This window comes from Epinephelus fuscoguttatus, linkage group LG13, assembly GCF_011397635.1.
Source record: "Epinephelus fuscoguttatus linkage group LG13, E.fuscoguttatus.final_Chr_v1".
Classification (NCBI taxonomy): domain Eukaryota; kingdom Metazoa; phylum Chordata; class Actinopteri; order Perciformes; family Serranidae; genus Epinephelus; species Epinephelus fuscoguttatus.
In genome coordinates this window covers 37,198,823-37,217,743 of record NC_064764.1, presented here as the reverse complement: position 1 = coordinate 37,217,743, position 18,921 = coordinate 37,198,823, and the positions used below count along the sequence as shown (strand labels likewise).

Genomic DNA, 18,921 nt, shown 5'->3' with positions numbered 1-18,921 from the left:
CCACTCAGCTGGAACCTAAAGAGGAGTTAACATTTATTACACATTAAAATTAATACACGTTTAAGCAGGAACAGGCTGAACAGGTGTAGCAGGTATTATTCAGCATTACAGCTTTATTAAATATTTCACTTTAATATTTATAATCAGACTGAATGTGTGTGATTGACCCAGAGCAGGACGTGTTCACACACTGCAGGAAAACTCACTGCAACCATCAAAAATAGATTCATATTTACTGTCTGACTAATTATATAATTATACATCAGATTTTATAAACTCGTATGTTTTAATGTGTAAAGTAATTAGAGCTGTCAGATAAACGTAGTGGAGTAGAAAGTGAACTGAAAATAATCAAGTAAAGTTTCTCAAACTGAGTAAATGTACTTAGTTACATCCCCCGGATATAAAGTCACATATATATATTATATGTTTATATTCTGTACTGTAGAGTTATTAGTGATGTGGTTCCACCTGTTGACTCCAGGTGTTGTCTACCTGCTGATTATTCAAGTCCAAACAGCACAATCATCTGTCAGTCCGTCTGTCCGTCTGTGGGCGGGGTCTCGTCCTCCGTCTCTTTGATCCACAGGAAGCCCACCTGGGTGCCGAAGTTCAGTCCGTCTCTGACGTGAGAGAAGAAGTCCTCGGGGTGACAGGAGGTGCACGGCGTCACACAGGGCCGCTCCGTCACCGTGTCATCATGGATGTGTTCAGGCAGGATGCCGCCGCGCTCGAGGAGAAGTCTGAGGTGGGAAAGCAACAGGCAATACTTGCTCACAATGCATTATGGGAACTGTAGCTCCAAATCCTGGAGCATGATTCGTCCCCAAACGCAGGAATAGCAAGGGAAACATTTTTAATATGAAGTAAAATCTGAAAATAAACCACATGTCCTCTCTCGTCCTCTGTTACCTGTTGGCGAGGCGGATGTTGACGTGCGGTCTGGCTGACTCTGGATCAGGGACACAGTGCGGGTGGATGCGGTGGAAGTCGAGCGCCTGCTGTCTCTCCATAGTGTAACAACACACCCCCACCGACGGTCCCACGGCAACCAGGATGTCGCCCACCTGGCTACCAAACTCCTTCACCATGGCCTCCACCGTCGCCATAGCAACACCCATCAGGGTTCCTCTCCAGCCTGAGAAACAGTCGGTACATTGAGTGTCCCCTCTAACATCACTGAGATCATCTCAGACATTTCTGTAAATAACTAATTGAAGCATGAACCTGCGTGAGCGGCTCCGATGACCTTTGACACCGGATCGGCGAACAGGATCGGCATGCAGTCGGCTCCCGGAGCTGCGATAACCACCCCAGTCTGATTGGTTACCATGGCATCGTAGCTCTCTGGCTCAGCTTTCCCCAAAACAAAGACATCACTGGCGTGGTTCACCTGCAGGAAACACACCCGACAGGTTCAGGCAGGAAGCAAAGTTTGTAGCCTCTCAGATATGAATATTTTCTAGTGTCCTTCGTCCTCTGTGACAGGAAATATATCTTAAATACAGAGGCCTGTATCTTTGGGTGGTTACATGATCTTAAACACATCAATAAATTCATCCTGCATGTCTCACTCTAAATGTTTTTCAGTGTGTTACCCTTTTTTGAACTAAATTTAACTTCTGTGGATTGACCCTGTCGTTACAGGGTGTACCCATTAGGTGGCAGTATACACAAGAGAAATGACTGTCCCTCATGTTGCAGGAGCACAATCAGCTGCCTCGGCCTGTAATCTTGTGTCGTACAGGATGAATCATGTGACCAAAGGTCAGTACCTTGACCTGACGCAGCAGCTGAGGGTTGAAACCAGCGTGGAGGGCCAGTCTCCGTTTGTTCTCCTGCACCACAGCCCCGGGGTCCCTCCTCCTGCTGCTGCTGAACAGGTTCAGGGAGGACAGAGTCGGGATGTAGGACACGCCGCCTCTACGGGTGCTGAAGCCATGACTGAAACAGTCTGAGAGACAAAGACAGTCACACCAATCTCCATTAAGAAATCTGGCAGTTTTACAGCACCGTGGAGAGAACACATTGGTTTGTCTCATGTTATCCTTACATTTGTAGATTTGGGTGAGTTTTTTTTACAAACCCACCAGTTGGGAAACACCTTTTACTGTGTATTGGAAAACTGTAGATGTGTCAACTGATACTGCTTGTTTGTCAGACACTACAGTAAACCCTCAAATGTCCAGTTATGTGTTTTGAATCTCTTTATTTTACAACAGAATTTGTCTCATCGTTAAATTGAGAGTTTCTTTACAGAGTTTGGTTTGTGTTCCTCTGATCTCATTCATCTAAATACCCCACTGGACACAGGATACTATGGCATCATTTATTAATGGATGTGCACTGTATATTGTGCAAGTTTATTATGTTGTGTATATGAATTTTAAAAGTTTTTTAAATCTCTGTGGTTCTTTCTTAACATCTGGAAGGAGATCACACATTAAAAGGTAACTTTGAGGCCAACTCTGCCTCATTTACAGTTTTTATTTATTTATTTATTCAGTTAATGTCACATAAACTTAAGAAATATTTTTAAGGTTGTCCTGTTGCAGTGCTCGTGCATCAATCAGTTCTGGACACAATAGATAGTTAAATATTTTCCTTGAACCGACCTGGGATCAGAGTTGACTTGAGGACTGTGACTTGTCCCCTCTGTGCAGGAAGCTGCTGCAGAAACTTGGAGACTTCTTCATGGACTCCTCCAGGTGAGTCTGTGTGGGCGGAGCCTGCGCAGCTCGGACAGGTGAGATGGTCCACCTGGTAGATGAAGGTGTACACGGCGGTGAAGAGCAGCTCCTGGTAGCCCTGCAGCACGGCTCGGCCCCGCGGGGTCGTGAGGACTCTGATAGAGCTCAGATCCAGCTGATCCACAGTCTGTTTGAACCGGTATAAGCACTCCGCCGTGGAGTCCGAGTCCAGCACGTGCACGCTCCTGCACGAGCTCACAAAGGCGTCAGAGAAGCCGTTCCTCTCCCGGTACCGTTTCCCGCACAGTAGGAAGACCTGCGGCTCCGCTGCGGCGGGATCCTCCAGGAGAGACGCGCCGGTGCATCCAGCACTGCAGCCGTGGATCAGATCCACCAGGACGGCCTCACACATCGTGACACACCAGGTAACTAACACACGCACACACACACACACAGAGTCCTGTTTAACCCGTGCTGCTCGCACGCGCAGCTTTATATAGAGTTACGTCACAGAGGAACATGTCTGACAGCCAAAATAACTCGGAAACTACAGAGACTGTCTACTTCCTGGGTCGTGTCCCTTTCAGCCTGGCTCCGCCCACAGTGGAAACCCCAGACACACACACACACTCACACTCTGGAAACTCTCATCTGAGCTGTTTCCTCCACATCTGCTGACTGAAGCATAAGAATATCCTCTACTACAGGAAAAGTATGTAAAACACTCTGTGAAAGTGCTGCATCCAAAACTCTACTGTGTCATTAGCTGAGCAGAGTTGCAGCAAAGTGTTTTCATTTTCTATCTCCAGTATTTGGATGAATATTACTGCTGCATTAATGCGTCATTTCCTGCTCTGCATGTTTAAAGTTGGGCTCAGTCTAACTCCTGTATATCCTGCTGGGTGATTTAATCTACAGCTGTACATCAGATTCTATCGGATCAGAACAAAACTGCAGATACAGGCACTGAAAACTACATCTCACAGAGAAGACACAAGATGGACGCTGGTGCACGGGGCTGTGGTTCATTAATGAGTCGACTAAATGCTGCGGTCATCTGTTGAGTTGCTGCTGAGACCTGATAAACAGACGAGATGACACCAACATGAAACAGTTCAGAATCTGAGTTGAAGTCACAAACTAAAGGACCAGGGACCGTTGCACAAAACACCTTAAGTTTGCTCCTGATGTATGTAGGGCTGCCACTAACGATTATTTTAATTGTCGACTAATCTGTTGATTATTTCTTCGATTAGTCGACTAATCATTTTATCGAAAAATGTGTTAAAATGTTGAAAAATGTCGGTCTGTCTCGCACAAACCCCAAAATTATGTCATCTAATGTCTTGTTTCGTACTCACACCAAAGGGTTTTAGTTCACTGTCACGGGCGAGTGTGTAAAGCTGCCAATATTTGAACGTAAGCAGCTGCAGTAAGAGGATTTTGGGTACTTTATAGTACTTTTCTATGAAAATGACCGATTAGTCGACTACTAAAATAGTCAGCGATTATTTTAATAGTCGATTAGTCATCGATTAGTCGACTAATCGTGGCAGCCCTAGATGTATGACACTTAAGGTTTAGTTTTTCCTTAGCTGCAGAACTTACTTAAGGGTGTTGCACAGAATCTCTTAAAAGGTTTCCTTAGTCAAGAAAGGGCGTTAAAGCGTTTACTGCACAGTTAAGTCGTACTGTTTCCATGGAGACGATTTGTTTGCTCTTGTGACAGCCCACCTGTCATCGCTATCTGATCCTTCTCATGCTGGGACAGGAACTTCTCCACAGTGTTCAGCAGACAGGCGGGGGTGTTTGAAACCTGCCGATTGATGCAGCACACCGTTGACTTGTGTCCATGAAATACCTCACCAATAAGTGATTAAAAAGATCCTGTTACATAAAACCACAGAGCTTCAGAAAGTTGAGTGATCCAACTTCAGATGCTGAGACAAATCATAAACTGACCTCCGATCAAATTTAAAGTGCAAAATCAGTTGCTCATCATTGTCCTCATTTATCACCATAAACTCGGCCATGTTGCCGTTAACATGCAGTCAGAGGTACCTTATGTTTTTTCCCCTTACTTTGGTTGCTAAGGTCGTCTGTGCAACGGTTTAACAAACGTTAAGCAATTCCTTTAGATTAAGACCAAGATAAGGAGAAAAACTTAATGGAAATCTTGTGCAGCTGTTTTTTCAGAGGAAATCTTAACTCAGATTTAAAGGATAATCTTAACTTAAAGTGCTTTATGCAACTGGTCCCAGGGTCTGGATCTCGTAGTGACGAGTCATTCAACCAGTCTGGATTTGAAAACGTTCCCATCAGAGGAGAGCTCCCGGTTTGTACTTAAAAAGATAGTGCACCTAAAAATGAAACTTCAGCCATTATGCACTATCCCTTTAAAGGAAGACTTCACCCTCAAAATGATCATTTGTTTATCCTCCATTACTTATGTTGAGTTCATGAAAAAAATGTTTCCTCTCGTCCCTCCACGGTGAACGAAGAATCCAAAAAGATGAATAATCAGAGTCTCATTTATGCGGTCACATGATCAGTGTTTCACAAACACATGACTTTGACCTAAAACAATCTCATTTAAAACCTTTGTCTTCAACAGATGGTCCTCAGAGTTACTGCAGGGAGGAGCCATGTTATTTTTTTATAATTTAAGTTTTTGTTTTGTAAATTAAAATATGTCTCACAATATGAATGAACATACATCCAACATATTATTAGCAAACACTGTTACCTATGAATCCTCGGACACTAAATCACTGCATTTGTTTATCCTCCATTACTTATGTTGAGTTCATGAAAAAAATGTTTCCTCTTGTCCCTCCACGGTGAACGAAGAATCCAAAAAGATGAATAATCAGAGTCTCATTTATGCGGTCACATGATCAGTGTTTCACAAACACATGACTTTGACCTAAAACAATCTCATTTAAAACCTTTGTCTTCAACAGATGGTTCTCAGAGTTACTGCAGGGAGGAGCCATGTTATTTTTTTATAATTTAAGTTTTTGTTTTGTAAATTAAAATATGTCTCACAATATGAATGAACATACATCCAACATATTATTAGCAAACACTGTTACCTATGAATCCTCGCTGACACTAAATCACTGCACTTCTCCATGATGGTGAGGTAAGCGAGTTAGCTAACACGTACTATTGAAACATTAATCCATTCATTGTTCGTAACCGCTCATGTTAGGGGTTGGTACCTACCTGAGAGGTGAGGTTCACCCTGTACAGGTCACCAGACTATCACAGGGCTCCGGCCGCTGCTATCACTGGTGCAGAAGCATGAAGACAAAGTTTTCTTCACAAGTTCAGTGTAAATAGTGAGTTCCTTTTACTTTGTGACTTTCACCTCTTGGTGTCTACAGTCGCATCTTCAAAGCAGCAAAGAGCAAACAGGCAGGAAGACGAAGAGAAAAACAGGAAGAGGTCAAAGTCTGGTTTCTCAGATAAGAGATTATTTTATACTTTCACTCTGCTTGCTCGCTCAGGTGTGTCCTGGGTGACTGCAGAGTCAGTTCCCTCCTGCCCACAGAGAGTCAGGCAGTTACTCTTTTAATCAAAACTATTTTTGTGTAACAATTGCATGATTTCTGATGATGCTAAACATGATGGTGGTGTTATCAGAGACAGTGGGATTATGTTCTATCCTTGTTAAAGGTCCAGTGTGTCAGATTTAGGAGGATTTAATGGCGTCTATCAGTGAGGATCACAGATTACAACCAGCTGAAACTGCTCCTGGTTAGAATTCCTTCATTGTCCAGGAGCTGAATCATCCTCAGAGGTCTCTTCCTCTCAGAAACAAACACACCAGCTGATTTGAACCGGTAAAAACACTGAATAAAGACGTTTCATTTGCGATGCTTCTCAGTGCGGAGGTGCTGCTGATTACGAAAATGCGAATGTCCCTGTCTAGAGTCATTAAGTGAGTTTCCATTAACCTTAGAAATGCGCAAAACCTAAATATCGCAATAAAAAACTGGTGATGGAAACACCTACATTTCGAAAAAACTCTCATATATCGAGAAAACGTTTTTACGCTCTCATGAGGTGGTTTTTCAGACGTGGCGATACAGAAGTATATCGCAAAAGTGTAATGCAAATATACGTCACTGGACATGACACTGGGGGTCACATGATCGGTTCAGGGTTCACTCATTCAAACTAATAAGGACTTTGCCTTTGGAATGCCACTCGCTCGCTTCGCCTTCGGTTGTAGACGACTGCAACAGCAGCAGTGGAAACCAAGATGATTGTTCCAGCTCACAAGAGCTTTGGAATGCCCATCTTACTTCTGCAAACACAGTGGAGTCTCGCGGGACGACATTTTACGAGAATTACGGCTCATACACAAAACACCTTTTAATGGAAACACCTACAAGTCACAATTGTACTGTGTCGAAACTTTAGAAATATCGCATTTATTTTGCGCAAAACTGTAATGGAGACAATGGAGTGTTTGGTTTGTCCGTTCCAGGCTACTGTAGAAACATCTCCATGTGTAGATATAAACGTCTCATTCTAAGGTGACAAAAACACATTGATTCTTATTATCAGCTGATTTTACACAAAACATACTGACGATCTAATGTGCTGTTTAAATCCCTCACACTGGAGCTTCAAAGGTGTTTTGTGTGAGGGGTTGTTTGTTTGTAAGTCTCCCTCTGGTGCGTTTGAGGGACTTTTCGTGTGAGTTAATGAATCCAGATAAACACAAAGAAAACTTTGATGTGTTTGAACATGTGCTTTTAAAACTGCGGTGTATTAAAGTGTTTTCTCATCACTTCCTGTTCTCACACACTCACTGACGCTCCTCTGCGGCTGCTGGAGTTCAGCTGCAGTGTGTTTGTGGTGTGTGGTATGTGTGTGTGAGTGAGTGTGTGTGTGAGTGACATTCACCTGATGAACTGAGGATGTAGGAATTTCCCAGGCTGTTTGTGAACCACAGTGTCGGCTCTTCAGTCTGAGCTCGGCACAATCAAACACTGTGACAGACACGTGTGCTGATCACAGGACGGTCAGAGACGCAGCAGGTTGGAAAAGCCGGAGAAGTGAAATGTGACAGTGAGAGAGATTTTAGACATCCAGTGGAAATTCATCAGGATTGAAACAGAGCACAAACATCCAGAGGTGATAAATACCAGAGGAAGATTAATTACATGTTCAAACCTCTGATCTGTTTTTCTGGTTCGTCCGCTTGACTGGAAAATATGTTCACATATCAGTACTGTAAGCAGAAGATTGAGGTACTTGTGCTTCACCAGAGTATCTCTGTTTTTACTTCTACTGCACCACGTCAGAGGGAACACTGTACTCTTTACTGCACTACATTCATCAGCTGTAACCTCATCTCTTGGCATCTTTCTGCAGTAGTGCTGGTTATAAAATGTTTCTTTGACTGGTTTATCATCCGTCCATGTCATGCAGCAGCAACTGAATGAATTAGGCCTTTGTCATTATGTGTTATTGTTATGTACTGCTGTGGAGTTAAGGTCAGGCAGTTCATCTCATTTTATTTTCAGTGTTGGCCTCCAAAGATGATTACCTACCCAGGGGTCTCATTTATAAAACAGTGTGTAGGATCCATGCTAAAAATGAGTGTTCAAACAAAAGCCAAAAACGGCATGCGCCCAAAAAATGTTCAACAGTTTCTACAATCAGGCATCTACCTCACCATCTACATCGCCAATTTCCCGTCTCCCAAATGTTCTGAAGCAGTTGCTCCCGTCAAGTCAGTTTTTATAGATCACAAATTTTGCGTTGGAAGTGGCGTACGCCGCTTTCAGGCCCTGTTTTGTGTGTACTCAGTGTTTATAAATGAGACCCCAGATCACCAGAATACATGTTGGCAGTGTACGTTACCCAACCCCTCTGTTTTTTTGGGCACAATGCCCTTGGCTTTTTTTTTTTCATGGCATTATCACAGGTTGCTAAAAAAACACCCAGCGCTCTGCAGCTTGGCCAGCCCGTCACCATGTGCGGATTATGAAACAATTGGGCGCAGATTCGCAAAAGGCCCCATCACCTCTACAACACAGAAGCAAGACACACAGAGTCTGTGATAGATTTGCATCTCTTTGGAGTCATTATACATCTTTTTCTGGTTTTGAGTCTCTATAGCTCCTTTCACACCGCCAGATTTTCCGCGAATGTTGAGCCGTTTTGGTGCCTAGCTGCGAGCGTTTAGACGCACAGAGCCGGATTGGCGAGTTGATCCGCGGTGCCCAATTTTCCACCTCATAGGGTAGACATATTGGAGGAACCCTTTTAGTTTAAAAAGAACGAGGCAGCCTTCCGCAACGGGAGGAGCTGTTGATGACTTGTGGGGGAGCTGTTGATGACGCCGCACGTGCGAGCCACTGGCGGTGGATAAACAGGAAACAGCTGATAGCAGGAATTAGCAAACAGCTAGTAGCAAGAGGGAAACACAAACCTGACAGACACTGTAAAGATGAGCAACTGGGGAGACAAGGAATTGTGCGCCCTCCTTGTCCTCGCAAACGAAGAGGCCATTAACTGTCAGATGACAGGAACGGTGAAGAACGGGCCGACTTATGAGGGAATCACCGAAGGACTGACCAGCCGCGGCTTCCCTCCCACGTCACTGTTTACGTCACACGCTGAGCTACACGTTTTGTTACTTGCTCACGCCCCCCATTGCCCCGAAAAAGGCGCATTCTGTATAAACAAAAGTAGGTAGGCGGCATTTTGCTGCACTCCCCGATTTTGTTTTTATACTGCCAATGCTGAAAAAAGACTGATTGGGCTTTCCTGCAAATTTGCACAACTCCTGTTTAAAAAGGGCTACTGTGATCATTTTGGTCTCTTTTAGGTAATTTTGTGTCTTCTTAAGTCATTTAGCGTCTCTTTGTAGTTGTTTTTAGGGATATTGTATCGACTCATTTGACAGATACCGATACGTCCACCTAATCTTCTTAAGTCTCTTCTGTAGTGAAATTAACATCATATTATACATACATACTCTTATCATGACGGCCCACCAGCAGATGGAGACATGAAATACAATACTTTTTGTCATATGTTATATTTATTCATTGTGCAAAATAATAAAAAACATGTTGGTCAATTCTGATTGGTTCATTTTAAGGCCACTATCGGCCAATACCAATGACATGCCGATATTATCGTGTATCCCTAGTTGTTTTGTATCTCTTCCTGGTCGATTCGTGTTAATGTCAGTGACATTTTGCAGGCGAAGGCCCTGATAATGTCGACCCCTGAGCCTGTGTCTGGTAGGCCTCTCCTAGGTGTCTCACAATCCACCGTCCTCTCCACCTCCATACATATGAGACATACACATGTAACGTATCCATGGTTTGCAGAAACGAACACCAACATTTTCTTCTGGTTAGTGGACTGTGTTTTGTCTTGTGTTGTAAATCAAGCGCACCCCTTTTATTTACAGCTACCGCTGCTCCCTAAAGACCAGACTCACTCTCAGCCAGGCTGAGGCAGGTTCAGTTCACCTCCAGACTGAACAGATGAATCAGACTGAGACTCCAAGAACATCCACTGTTAAGAGGAAAAATGTTTTTTTTTCTTAAATAAAAGTTCAATAGATGCACAATGTTTCCAAAGCCAGTGAATAAGTGTGTTTAATAATCTGTGTTGACCAAAATAATCCTGATTATGATTTTTGCCATGATGAAGCCTCTCTGTGTGAAGGTCTGGAAACGTGATATAATAATAAAACAGCATTCCTGCTTGCTTCAAATGTGGGCTTTAAATAAATCTGAAGATTGAGTCGATTCTCTCTCTGTACATTAAGTTCATTACAAAATGTGTCATGTCTCATTTCTCTTTCAGATTTTCAGAGTAAAGTCTGTTTCTCTCTACATGTCTGCTGTCAGTGTTTAAATATTTCCTGTTCAGGTCGAAGATTTGTATTTGATTCAGTTTCTTATTCTGCATCATGTTCCTCCTGCTCTTTGTCACTTTGTAGAACAGACGAAGGTTTGTAATGTGTGTGTGTGTGTGTGTGTGTGTGTGTGCAGTATGTAGAGCAGTATGAGAACAACTTCTTCTGTATCCGCAGTTCTTACCAAACTTCCTGCTGTGACCACAAAATGATTGCAGCACCTCCACCTACAGATTCTGTATCATATGACGTGTTAACCAACACTTCCTCTGACACTTTAACCTTTACCATTAAAAACTTTTAAAACAGAAACTCCACAGGTACTGTTGCTCACCAGCAGGAGGCGCCAAATATCTACTTTAGAGTTCATCTTCATCTTCATCCTGTCCATCATCTGTTTTAAAGACGTTCATCCTCCTGAAAAGTTTTAGCTCTAAATATTCTGCACATAAAAACTTTATAACAAACAGATTCAGTCTAACATGTATCAGGCTGCTGAGTTATTGACGCTTCAGTGACTCACATCAATACAATTCTAACAATTAAGAGTGTGAAGTGGCTGTAGCTGTTCCTCCTCTTCATGCTGAACCTGAGATGTAACCTCAGCTGTGAGCAGAGTCGTGTTCAGGACACATTTTACAGACGTCCACCAACAGTCAGGAGGGCGTCCAGAGCAGCTTCTTCCTGTTCTTTAATCTGTCTGAATCTGTGTTGCCAATCATCGTCCACTGTCACTGCACGTTATGTTAATTTGTTTAATGGCTTCGATGAAAGTGACCTGAAGTAATCCTGCAGACAAAGTGCTGTTCTCCTTCACACTCAGGCTGCTTTCAGCCCTAGAGTGGTCTCCTCTGGTCTGAATCAGGGACTCATGTTGTTCCAAAGTTGTATAATTGCCTAGAGTTGGTTGGTGTTCTCACGGCAGCATTTACAAGAGGACCAGATCAAATGCCTTGTGTGAGAAAGCTGCTCTTGATTGGTCAGAATTTCCATGTGGGAAAAATCCAGGAAGTAAAGCAAACGTTGAAGAAGAGTACACTTGCAAGATAAATGTGACACTTTCTAATGTCACAATGGAGGGACAACTACGCAGGTTGATTTTAGCGCTGCTCATCGTGGACTATATTGCTGTCATTGTTCATTTTAGTCAAAGCATACAGTTTGAAAACGAGGCAAACGCGGCTCCAACTAGAAAACAATGTTTTGATGCATTGGATGTGCTGAATGTGCATATTAAGGCAGTACAGGAGGAGGTGCACATTAATAATCCTCCAGGACTGTAACATGCTCATGTTTAACCCAAACAATGTGTCATGTGACTGCAGTTGCTTCACATCCAGGTCGGAACACCTTCTCACCACAAACCAACCGCACCAGAGTTCATTTGGAACCGGACTGAGACCACCTCTTCAAGAAGGTCAAGAGGTCTCAGTTCAGTTGTTTTGGTGCACACCTGAGTGTGATTGCTGTGTTCACACCTGCCCAAACGAACCGCACTGAGGGGGCAAACGAACTTGAGTTTGATTGAACCGAACCAAACAGGGCAGGTGTGAAAGCAGCCTTAGAATTGTTGTGTTATCACGAATAAGCCATTTATGTCCACATAGAGAGCAGGTCCTCGTCTATGGAGATCACCATGTTTCTCATCATTCAGTGCAGATGTGTTCTTGAAGGTCGTATCAGTGACAGTCCGACACATCAGCTGTACATCTTTTGCAGATTGTCTTTAATGTGCTGGACGAACAGAAACATGAGGACGAAACTTTGAACCAAAAACAGTGTTACTGTTCGACTGGTCATCGGTTTTAAATGCGCTGTCATCCATCATTGCGACTTCTGAGGGCTTCCAGTCAGCTTCTAATCAGCTGTCAATCACCTGTCATCTGTTTGCAGCTCAGTCGATGTGATGCGTCCCGCTGTGCAAAGGATTGTGGGTCAGAATATCTAGAAAAGCACCCTGGCTTACATACAGCAAAATCAGACCAGATGGCGTACTGTATTTGACACACGATGTATTGGGACATACAGTCAGTGTGTGGCTTCATGCTTCAGGCCCCGTCTGAAAGCAGGTCATGTGACATGTTTCATGTATGACCTGAGCCACTGCAGCCTCGGCGGCCTCTCAGCTGCAGCAGCAGAAGGAGGTTTTCATCCCTCTGAGACTGAAGCTCTCTTGCCAAGGTTACACTTAGTGTTCGCTGCTGCTGCTGTGGAATTTATTATCAGCCTATATTTATTCTTCTCCGCTGGGATTCACTCTTCTGCTTATTTCAGCTACATTGGTGGTTTTTAACATCAGAGAGGAATCCTCACTGCTGCTGCTGCTGCTGCTGCTGCTGGGTAACAACCTCACACTGAGGTTAATTAACAAACAGTTCAACAACTTACAGTGTTCATATTACACAGTGTATCACACATGTGCATGTACATCTTTACGCTCTACATTTTGGAGATAAAGCTGAATTTAATATGTCAGGACTAGCTGGACAATAAACATAAAGCCACAGTGAGTTAGCCTAGCTTAGCTTAGCATAAAGACTGGAAGCAGATGTGGTGAGCCTGGCTCTGTGCAAAGGAAACAAAACAGCTCTCTGATTAGCATGTTTATATGTGGTTTATTGAGTCTGAACAAAAGTGTAAATCGTAAAAATTACGAAAATGACTTGCATGATTTTCCCATACTGCCATCATAAACCTGCAAATGATTGTCTTTACAGTTTTTTGTTTTTATGTTGTTGGATAAAATAACAGATTATAGAGTAGATATATTGGTACCACTTTATAAATCTCCTCTTATTAATGCAATACCTGCATCTATAACTGCTAAACACAAAGTATGAACATCAACGACAGGGACGTTTCACAACCTGGCAACCCAGGACACCCAACCCTCATATCAACAAGTGAACTTTGTATTTTCAGGAGACGGTGATACTGATGGTGATCATACTGTGAACTGTTGCTGACCTTCGATACTGAATAAAAATGTAACTGGATGGGGAATCTCTCCTTTATTTGGTTATATTAAAGCCGCTACAAGAAACGTTTAACTGGATATGCAAAAGTCTCTGGTTTCTGCTGATGTCTGTGCGTGACCTACAACAGCAAATGAGACCATCGGTGTGAAGATAAGCTATTTCTATATAGTGTATATCCATACCTTTAGGAAACTGTCTCCGGGTCCGCCCCAGGTCGCTTCCAGGACAAAACGATTTACGGCACTCAGACGGCACACGTCATCTTACCTAGCTGCTTACATTTATAGTGACTCTTATAAATAGTCACTATTCCTCCTCCTCGACCCGACGTCTGCGGGGAGTTAAAATAGCAGCAATCATCGGGTGAAAGTTGTGTGAAAGCACTGGACTCACCAACAGTCAGCCACGTCTCAGTCACACAGAGAAAATCCAATCCTCGGGAAGTCAGGAAATCCTTCAGGATAAACATTTTGTTTGCTAGCAATCTAGCATTTACCAGCCCAATCCTGGCAGGAGCCGGCGGGTCCACGGCGTTAGCTGTTCGGGGAGCCACACACAGAGGCCGCAGGTTGTGCAGATTCACCTCGCACCAGCGGGGACGAGGGGAGCAGGGGCCGCAGGGCTGGAACACCTCATCTGGGCCGACGACAGGTACCAGCCAGGCGTCAACGAGTGCCGAGAAATAAAGAGGCGAGGCACCGCTCCATACTCAGTCCAAGAAGCCGTGGAAGTGCTCGCCAAACAGGCCTTCAGCCTTACCAGCCGACCGCTGCGTTTACCCCGGCGGCGGTGGCGCTTACGCCGGAGAGGTGGAGCTGGGGCGCGGCAGAGGTGAGCTGGGATCCCCGATAGGAGCGGGGGCAAAGTTTTCCCGTCTTGTTGTTTCATTCATCCCCAAAACAAACACATGTGCGAGCCAGGTAAGCGTCTTTACGACAATACCCGCTGGAGCTCATGGGAAATGTAGGCTTCATTCCGGCAAAACACTACCGCTTTTGTCCACAGGGTCGCCAAAATCAACTCAAAATGAAAGTTCCTTGTAGGGGCTTTAAAAAAGAGACTTGTTACATGTGCTTTAATTTTTGAAAAATGGTTTCAAGTTTCAATTAATGTAAACAAAAATGTTTGTTCAATCAAAAAACCTTCTATTTTCACTCCTTTAAGTGAGCTTCTTACTCATATGAATAATTCTGTAACGCAATGAAACCACATTATTTTCTGAGATGGTAATTGTGCGGTGAAAATCTCTCACCACTGCGACTCTACTGGACAGATGCCTTTTTCCAAACAGGCTATTTTTTAGGTGATATTTATTTCAAACATGTAAAAAAAAAAAAACCCCAAAAGACATGAACATACAAAAAAGCAGACAGAAAGAAATATTTATATACAATGACAAATAATGAAAAGCATAATTTAGCCACACGGTTGTGCAGTGGTTAGCATTGTCACCTCAGAGCCCTTCTATGCAGAGTTTGCATGTTCTCCCTGTGTCAGTGTGGGTTTCCTCCAGGTGCTCCAGTTTCCTCCCACAGTCCAAAGACATGCAGGTTAACTGGTGACTCTAAATTGTCCGTAGGTGTGAATGTGAGTGTGAATGGTTGTCTGTCTCTATGTGTCAGCCCTGTGATAGTCTGGTGACCTGTCCAGGGTGAACCCTGCCTCTCACCCAGTGTCAGCTGGGATAGGCTCCAGCCCCCCCGTGACCCCTAACAGGATAAATGGTTACAGAAAATGAATGGATGAAGTTTGATTTACACATTCAAAAAGGAGGAAGTATAAACGTATTTAACCCCACCCCTTCTCCATAAGTCATCCAGTGAAATGAAACAGCTTCCTCATAACTTTATTTGTATGGAACAGTTCATACAACAAGTGCAACTCAAAGTGCTTTACGTAATTAAATGTGAAAATACACATAAAGACAGTATAAGAGAATAAATAAGAATCAAATACATATTCTTACACAGACACATACACACATAAAAAATACGTACTAGGTTTAATAATTAAATAAAAGCTACAAAACACAGTCTAAAAAGAAAGTTTTTAAGATTTCATTTGAAGCTGTCGTGTGAATCAGAGTCATAAATCACCAATTATCTTTGCCTTACAAAAAAATAGATATCAGTATTACATATATATCTTAATGATGGACTCCTTAAAGTGAATAAATATGATATTTAATGTTATTATATGTGCCGGTCATGTTCAGCAGCTCCCACAGTTACGTCTGGATTTTTCATTAGAAAACCAGATTTATTTTTATCCTTTAAATTTACTATATTAACAGAAACGGTTTAAATGAATACATTTATTACTGTTCTTTACTTCCAGCACACAAAAAACTGACAATTGATGCTCTCCATTCTCAGGACATGTTTTTATTGTGTGTACCCAAGGTGCGTTGGCAAGTGAGCATTTTTGTCTGCAGCTCCTTATATGTGGAATCTTCAGAAGGACTTACTGTAAAGTTGCACTCAGTGGTTCTTTGCAGCCATTTTAAAGCTCTGCTGCGGGATCTTTGTACACAGTCTTCTATACGCCAGTGTCACAGTGTACCGTAGCTGGTCTTTGTCATCATGTGTAGGTTCGGGTTTTTTCTGTGTGTTTTTCTGGTTGACTTCTAGAATATATTAACAAGATTTTTGTCTTTGCTTTGTAGTGTTCTTACTTTGTGTTTTATGTCGCTCATTTTAGAGCTGTACATTTTTATTCTGTATTTTTGTTCTGCCTTGTTGGTCTGTAACTTTATGTTGCTGCCTGTCTCGGCACGGACGCTGTTGAAAAAGAGATGTTTAATCTCAGGAGGTTTTTCTGGTAAAATTTTATTTATTTCATTTAATTATTTAACGACAAGTGTTTTTACAGCACTTTTTCCACACACACGTGATTTACGAGTGAAAGATAAGAAAATAAAAGTATTTTAAAAAATATATAGAATAAAATAAGACAAATAAAAGCTCAGGTAGTTTTATTAATAAAGTCGGTGTAAAATAATATTTCCACTGTCAGACAGTGTCCAGCAGGGGGGGCTGCAGCCACCACAGCCCTCCTGTCCTGCGCCTCTGTCACAGCTGATCTCATGTCTGTCACTGTTGTTATAAAATATAAAATGTCCTGATCAATACACAACATATTGATTTTTAATAATCAGTAATAACCAGATTGTGGGTCTGTATGTGACCGTGTTTGTTAATCTTTTGTGTTTGTAATAAATCTGCCAATAAATCATTGTTTTTGTTTTTTAATTATGATTATTAACCCGGTGTTACCCCTCTGTGTCCCGGCTGTCTCAGGCTCCACCGGCGGGTCGGTACCGGCTGACAGACACCAGACCCGGACCGTCGTGCACGGCGCTCGCCTCTCGGAGACGCGCCCCCGGGTTGGTTCCGTCCTACCGGAGGCAGCGGCGGCAGCAGCTCGGTGTCTGCTCGCTCAGATGCACCAGAGCGCGTGAGAGGAGTCAGACAGACACACGGACCGTCTCCAGCTCCACCTGCACCGGGATTTATTCCCCTCACACACACCGGAGCTCCGAACGGATCCTGAACCGGTAAGAAGAACTCTGCTCTCTGTCTCCGGTGTGTGTGTGTGTGTGTGTGTGTGTGTGTGTGTGTGTGTGTGTGTGTGTGTTTCTCCCGGTGATGGCACGCTGCTGTCAGCCCGCTGCTCGGTGTAAACCTCAGTCCATCACACACACACACACACACACACACCGAGCTGCTCGGAACAAACCGGGACATTAAATCGGTGTGAATGATCTTTGTTGTGTGCACGAGCCTCGGTGATGTCAGCGTGTCTGCGCTCTGGTGAACGGACGGTTTGTTCGGTAACAAAGACTCTGCGTGGATCCTCCTTTTGTTCAACAGTTTCTCCTCTCAAAGTGTCACACACTGATCCGGGGTCAGATTCACACCGAGGTGTCTGTAGGGACAGGGAGGAAGAGGAGGAGGAAGAGGAGAGGATGAGGAGTGAAAGTGTGAAAACACACACACACATTTCTGTTTGTAGAAAAAGTGTGATGAGAACAAACACTTCACACCTGAGAGACTGCATGTTGCTGCTCTACCTGATGATGATGATGATGATGATGATGTTTGTTTGGATGGAGATCAGCTGTGATGAAGGAGAGGATGTCCTTGGTGTGAAGTCACCTTGACGACCCCTCAGCATCACAGAGCTGCTCTGCTCCTCATTCACCTGCTGCAACATCACAGCTCCTCTCTACATCACTACAGTGTTACATCTAATAAACCTGCTGACACACGAACACAGTCTGTGCTGCAGTAAATGTATGTGTGTGTTTTTGAAGTTTAGACACTGAAATAAATCAAAATACTTCAGTTTAATTCAGTGCAGCTGTATTTATTCTGACACAGCAGCTCAACACTTCAACACTGTGTTAATAACAACTCTAAAAACAGCTGAATAAAACCAGGGCTGCATGATGTGCAGGCAGTTGAGATACACGTCTCAGTTTTAGTTGGAATGATCATTTTTGCATTTTACTTTGACTGACATGAATATAAAAACGATGCTGACGTGATTTTTGCTGCCATCTGTATCAAACATGACGTTCCTCTCACGTCTGGAATATGATCTTAGGCCGCAGCATCACTCAGTACGTTTACATGACATCAGAGAAAATGGATTTATTGTGTCAGACTAACACGACTGGGACCTGAATCCCTCCTGCATGTATACAGTCGATAAGACACAAACTGGCCGAGGCGTTCTGAGCATGCTCCACACTTTCCACCCTGACTTTGACCCAGAAGAAGAAGCTGGTAACAACATGGAGAAATCTACATCCAGAGCTGTGACTTTTTGCACGGATGAAATACACAGAGCTGTAAAGTTGTCCACCATGGTACCAGTTAGCAGCTAGCTAATCGTAGCTAACTTGTTTGAGCATTGTTTGGTTTGTGACGTAATAAAAAGGTCCAATATGCTGAAGGGGGCATATCTCCACCTATCGTAGAGGAGTCAGATGTCCTTCCCGTTCTTGTATACTGGGAGGACAGTAGTCCAGTTAAATGGCCTAGTCGAGCTGGAACTGTAGCTCCAGTTAACTGTGCGCCACGATCAGGGGTGTAACTGTAGACAGTGCCGGCAGCGCACCTGTGTTTAAAAACACCTAGACTCACAAGTCAGTCTTTAGACGCTTTGCTGAACTAAAGACTGATGACTTTCTCCCTGATTTTGTGTTTAGATGGGCGGATACAATTTCAGAGTTTAAAAAAACTCCCTACGTTGCAGAGTCAATAGTAAATCTACAGGGCGGTCCTTCGGTGGCTCACTGAACTCTTGTGCTTGTAAACTTAGTCCCAACAGAAACACGTGTAGCGGT

General features: G+C 43.4%; 2 protein-coding genes across 2 annotated transcripts in view; one reads left to right on the top strand and one right to left on the bottom strand.

Annotated features, from left to right (window-relative positions):
* Nucleotides 1-93: 93 nt before the first annotated feature.
* lacc1 (laccase (multicopper oxidoreductase) domain containing 1) lies at nt 94-3,102 on the bottom strand. The gene is made up of 5 exons (XM_049594361.1): nt 2,616-3,102; nt 1,776-1,954; nt 1,228-1,393; nt 913-1,138; nt 94-743 (listed from the first exon to the last, which is right to left on the bottom strand). Exons 1-5 carry the CDS (start codon nt 3,100-3,102, stop codon nt 533-535), a joined length of 1,269 nt encoding a protein of 422 aa, XP_049450318.1. The 3' UTR covers nt 94-532.
* enox1 (ecto-NOX disulfide-thiol exchanger 1) overlaps nt 2,998-18,921 on the top strand; it is a 153,894-nt gene continuing 137,970 nt past the window's right edge. The window contains exons 1-2 of the mRNA XM_049594345.1: nt 2,998-3,115; nt 16,868-17,124. The gene's annotated coding sequence lies outside the window, so the exon portion shown is untranslated. The remainder of the gene's footprint in view (nt 3,116-16,867; nt 17,125-18,921) is intronic.

Coding starts and splice junctions, on each gene's coding strand:
- lacc1 (XM_049594361.1), bottom strand. CDS start 3,102: ATGTGTGAGGCCGTCCTGGTGGATCTGATCCACGGCTGCAGTGCTGGA. Junction 1,955..2,615: donor CAAGTCAACTCTGATCCCAG/GTCGGTTCAAGG, acceptor TTTGTCTCTCAG/ACTGTTTCAGTCATGGCTTC. Junction 744..912: donor AACATCCGCCTCGCCAACAG/GTAACAGAGGAC, acceptor TTCCCACCTCAG/ACTTCTCCTCGAGCGCGGCG.